Raw genomic sequence first — 5,169 nt, forward strand, 5'->3', positions numbered from 1 at the left:
CCCAATCTATTCTCGGTTTTCACATGACGTCACGACCGCCATGTTGGTGCCCCGACCAAATCCTCTGGGAATTTAACTCTATTATTATGCAAACGCTTCCTTTTGTTTTCATTGAAAAACGTGGCTGTTGATCACGTGAGTGAAAACCAGCAATTATTTTCGTTGCAGCTAATAATTAAGGTTAGAGAGTATTTCTTTACCAACGTCAGTACCTGAAGTTGCTTCTTCTCCCACTGTTCCTTGTACAATAAGTGTGGTATCTTTGCCAAGCGAGCAGTTTCAAAAGCTCTTTCCCATCCTGTGAGGAATAAAAAATTATATCTAATGGGCAATATTGCTCGACTTATTACAACCTTCAGTTGACATCTTTAACCTATTGACACCTGGGAGTCAGAATTAACAGATTTTACTCTAATGCCAAATGATTTTACTTGTCAACTGGGAGTGTCCTAGGGCATTTGAGGTGTCAGTGAGTTAACCAGTCAAAAACTACCGGTCTGTCCCCTCCATCAATTTAACCCATTGACACCTGGAAGTGTCTCAGATTTAACACATTTTACTGTCTAATGCCAGACGATTTACGTCGTCAACTGGGCATGTATTGCCCAAGGGCGTTTGAGGTGTCAATAGACCGAATGCATTAATGGCGGCCAAAAAAATATTCTTTTGTTTATGTGCTAATTAGCCTCACTAGCCTCGTTTGCATGAACAAAATACAAAAGAAAGGTTGCTTGAGAGCGAGGCTAGTGAGTCTCATTAGCACATAAACAAAAGAGTACATTTTTGCCCGCCATTTATGCATTCGGTCAATAGGTTTTAATAATTCCTTCAATCCCTAAAGGGGATTCCTTAGCATTTACCCTATGCATCCTACTTCTGAGCGCAAATATGATTTGAACAATATATATTTTTTGACATATCGATCAGCACAGTGAAGTCATTTCAATCCAACAATGATAGTGACGCCATCTTTTTAGAATATTTTAAACTCAAGCCCTACTTTTTGTTGCATTGTAAAAATTGATTTCAACAAAAGCTATGCCAGAAAGAAGAAGTTAAATGTACAATCATTTCACAGCCATTGGTAGTGGACACAATTAATGATTAGGGAATGATTGTACTTTTAGAAGAAACATGCATTAGATCTTTTTACTTAATACTGATTCTTACCAGGGCCAGATGATCTCTCCGACACAGACTTGGGGTTGAACCCTCCCACATCAATGTTATAGGAACCAGGTCCAAGACGACGATTCTAAGAAGATAGTTGGGTTATTAAAAGTTAACATCAGGAATTAATTAAAATGTGGTATTATATAGAAGACAAATCATCATCTTGATGGTCAAGGGTGGTTGCAAGGAGGAGAGCATCAAATTTGCCAGAACTCCTATATAGAAGAAATAATGTGGTTAGCTGCTTTTCTCTTGTGCAGAAAAATCATTCACCAGTACCTATATCTATGTTTGTTTGTTTGTTATTTATTTGTTTGAGCAGGTTGAAGTTTTGGCAGCTATTCAGCTGATGTGGACCTGCTATACCCACCCACCCATATACACACAGAGGACAGCCACAACACCGGGAATTTCATCCCCTACTCTTCGCGAATAGAGTGTGGGTTCTTTAGCGTCCCACAGGGAACTAATGAACATGGAAGTTATTTGTGAGACGGAACCTCCGGCTTATCGTCCTTATCCGAGAAGACTTGAAAGTCTAACCATTTGCGGATGTAATTACAAAGGCAGCACTTTCTCCTCAGTTATTTACATATGTAAAGACCCTGAGTGTTGGTCCGGCTGGAGTCAAACTCACGACCTCCCGCATGGCAGCCCGGTGCTCAACCAACTGAGCCGCCGTTATCTTTGACTGAGCCACCCAAGCCAATCAACTGAGCCACCCTTATCCTCCTGGCCCAGAAGGGTTGTCAAAAAGCCAAAAAACTCTTGGGATTCCTAATATTTAAAGCAACAGAAGATGATGATGATGATGATGATGATGATGATGATGATGATGATGATGATGATGATGATGATGATGATGATAATAATAATAATATTCAGTTATCATTATTATTATCACTATTATAATAGCTGCACAAGACCAAACCCTCGCTACAAAAGCATACCATCTTCACATCATTAAGGATGGCACAGATCCACAATGCCGCATTTGCAACAAATATCAGGAAACTGTCGACCATGTTGTCTCGGGCTGCCCAGAACTAGCAAAAACAGAATACATACACCGGCACAACAATGTGGCAACCTATGTACATTGGAAGTATACAACTTGCACATAGTAGACAAATGGTACAAATACAAACCAAAAACGGTGGAAGAGAAGAATGATATCACCATTCTTTAGGACATGCCTATTCATATGGACAGAAAGATTTCTGCAAACCGCCCTGACGTTGTCATCAAGAATATTCGGGATAAGAAATGTACTCTCATTGATGTGGCTATACCTTCTGATAAAAATACCTCCACCAAGGTTTCCAAAAGGCTTTCCAAGTATTAAAAAAGATCTGGAAATTTAAATTACCAGAATGTGGCAGATGAAAACAGGGGTGGTTAAGAAAGGCTCAGAAAAGCTTGTGAGAGAAATTCCAGGAAACATTAACCTCTGGGAAATTCAAAAGACAACATTGATGGGAACGGCACACATTCTACGGAAGGTCCTATCCATCAAGTGACAAAACTCCCACAAGATTTGGACTTGCCCCCTGGAGAAGAAAAAGTCTCATGAACTGAACACTTATGATGATGATTATGATGATGATAATGATGATGCTAATAATAATAATAATAATAATAATAATAATTTCCTTACTGGGCCAGAAGGATAAGGGTGGTGTGAAATAATAGTAATGATTTTTGTACACTGTTCAAGAAAAACAGCAACTGCATGTAGTCGTCACTCCTTTTAAAAATTTATTGCAATACTCTAGCTTGATTCCCTCCACCCATGTAGAGAATATTTTTCTATTGCAGCAATTGCATGCAGACAAGTCAATTTCTACGTAAAATTATACCCACGGTATTAGCCCTAATGGAGGGAAAATTGACAAGAAAAACGCAATTTTTTTGTTTATGTTAAAATGTCTAGTATTGCTAAATTAAAGTGTTGTTGACATTCAAATTGCTTAATTCTCTTTAGCCCTTAAAGTCATTCATGATTAATGTTAACTCTTCTGCCCATTAGCAGAGGGAAGTCAATTCCCAATGATGAGTAAAATCGTATGATACATGTTAGACAGAGTATTAAAAATCTATAGCTGTTGAGTGGATGGAGGATATGTTTTTTAAAAGTACATTGAAGGGATATAGCCTGGCAAATAGCCCATAAAAAGTCCTCCTTCGTTTCTCTCGTTTTAATTGCAACAATCACATAAACTAATTTTCTGAAAATAATTTTTGACTGATGATTAAAGTGATATCATATCGGAAACCTCTTAATGACTCCATGTGCAGAATACCCAGCCACTTGTTTTTGCATTGCGCGTTCTAAAGTGTAAATACATCATGCATAACTGACATGAGTTCTCAACTTTACTTTATTTTAAAAATATATTTATAAGTATAATTATATAACCTACCACTTCAGACATGCATTTTTTGTCATAAGCAACTTGAGTTATAGTTCCAGGTGTTTTGCTTTTAGGGTGAATTCCTGCCACATCAAACCTTCAGATATAAAATTCCAATATTGTATCAGAAAAAATCTAGCTTGCGTGTTGTCGAGCTCAGCTACAGTAAGTATACAGTAAATATCAAACCGCATCCAAGATCTTCTTCATTTGAGACTTTCATAGAGAAAAATATACACACCATGTACTGCTTTCAAAATCGACCAATTTTCTTAAAACTCTCACTTGCAAAATTGCATATACGCTTCTCCGACGGATTTCCTTAAGTTAATGAATGAAACCTTTGACATAAATTATAATAAGACGCAAACTTTGTTGTTATGTAAAGAGAACGCGAGGTTTAAGGTTAAATCGATGATAATATTGTTTGAAAACATTTCATAAAGCGATATAAGCGAGTTTAATAAAAAACACAATAGTTTTGGTATTTTGGTAATATCTTGAAGATTTGGCATTAACGTACGCTTAAACAATCTTTTGAAATGTATTTCATTTCTACGAGCGCGCACATATGAAGGATGCTCCTGTAATTTGACGAGACACGAAAGCGTGCATTTGCAGCAAAATTTTATGCCTACCTTGCCGTTTGGACCCCGAACGGTGCTCCCGCAAATTTCTTCTGAGACATGTCTACTCAGTCCTTCTTTTTGTCATCCATCGCTCACCGAAAAAGCTTTGAAATTTTGCATAGTTTTAGTTTAACTTCATTGACTCGGCTTGCAAGTAAATTGCTTAGCAACACCGGAAACTCTATACTACTAACCGATGATTCAGGCGCGGCTACACAGACATCCGGGGTATGCAAATGATTGGACTTGTGGGTAGTGCGTAGTCAGCGAGTTGGCTGTAACCAGTCTCATACCCAACAAGTGCGAATGGAATAATTGTTTTACTAAATTCCTTAAACTCCAAAAGTTTTAAAGTACGAAAAACGAGCGAAATCGAAAAAACCTGATGAAGATGTGAGGTTGTGTAATACCGAGGTGGTCAGACATACACAGGCTTATAACAAAAACGTTTCTTACCTTTTCGCGTACTTCTAAAAGTTGGAATTGATCCAAACTTTCCATAAAACGTTTTCTTTTTGCTTTATTCCAAGAGAAATCTCGCTTTCCGGCTATTTACCATCTCGTATCCAACTCGGGCTCATGGAAGAATTGTTACCTTGTCACCTCCACTTCGGTGAATAGTTGCTAAAATATTAAAACTGGAGCCTGCAGGCCTTAACAGAAGAGATGAAATGTAATTTAGTTTAGCTACCTTTTTATTTTCTTTTGTTTATTTTACCTTGTTATCATGTATTATTATCTTTCCTCTTTTTTATGCATTTCCGTTTTTATTAATTTTACACATCAGGTAGCCTTTTTATGTCATTTCCGGTAAATATAAAGATCTCGTGACAAGCGTTTATCCATTCAATAAACCTGAAGAACGCTGGTGTTGGCCAGCCAAAATATTGTAACAACGCCTATATTCACGTTGTCTTGACCAACCTTTGCAGTATATTTTCTATGTTTAAAGT

At 37.5% G+C, this 5,169-nt stretch overlaps 1 protein-coding gene across 1 annotated transcript in view; it reads right to left on the reverse strand.

Moving 5' to 3' along the window:
* LOC137973700 (ciliary microtubule-associated protein 2-like) overlaps positions 1-4,385 on the reverse strand; it is a 16,394-nt gene extending 12,009 nt beyond the window's left edge. The window contains exons 1-4 of the mRNA XM_068820572.1: positions 4,226-4,385; positions 3,597-3,684; positions 1,171-1,255; positions 213-298 (exon numbers count right to left, since the gene is read on the reverse strand). Coding sequence (XP_068676673.1) covers positions 213-298; positions 1,171-1,255; positions 3,597-3,684; positions 4,226-4,275 — 309 coding nt within the window. The 5' untranslated portion in view covers positions 4,276-4,385. The remainder of the gene's footprint in view (positions 1-212; positions 299-1,170; positions 1,256-3,596; positions 3,685-4,225) is intronic.
* Positions 4,386-5,169: the final 784 nt, after the last annotated feature.

Source organism: Montipora foliosa, chromosome 10, assembly GCF_036669935.1.
Source record: "Montipora foliosa isolate CH-2021 chromosome 10, ASM3666993v2, whole genome shotgun sequence".
NCBI lineage: Eukaryota > Metazoa > Cnidaria > Anthozoa > Scleractinia > Acroporidae > Montipora > Montipora foliosa.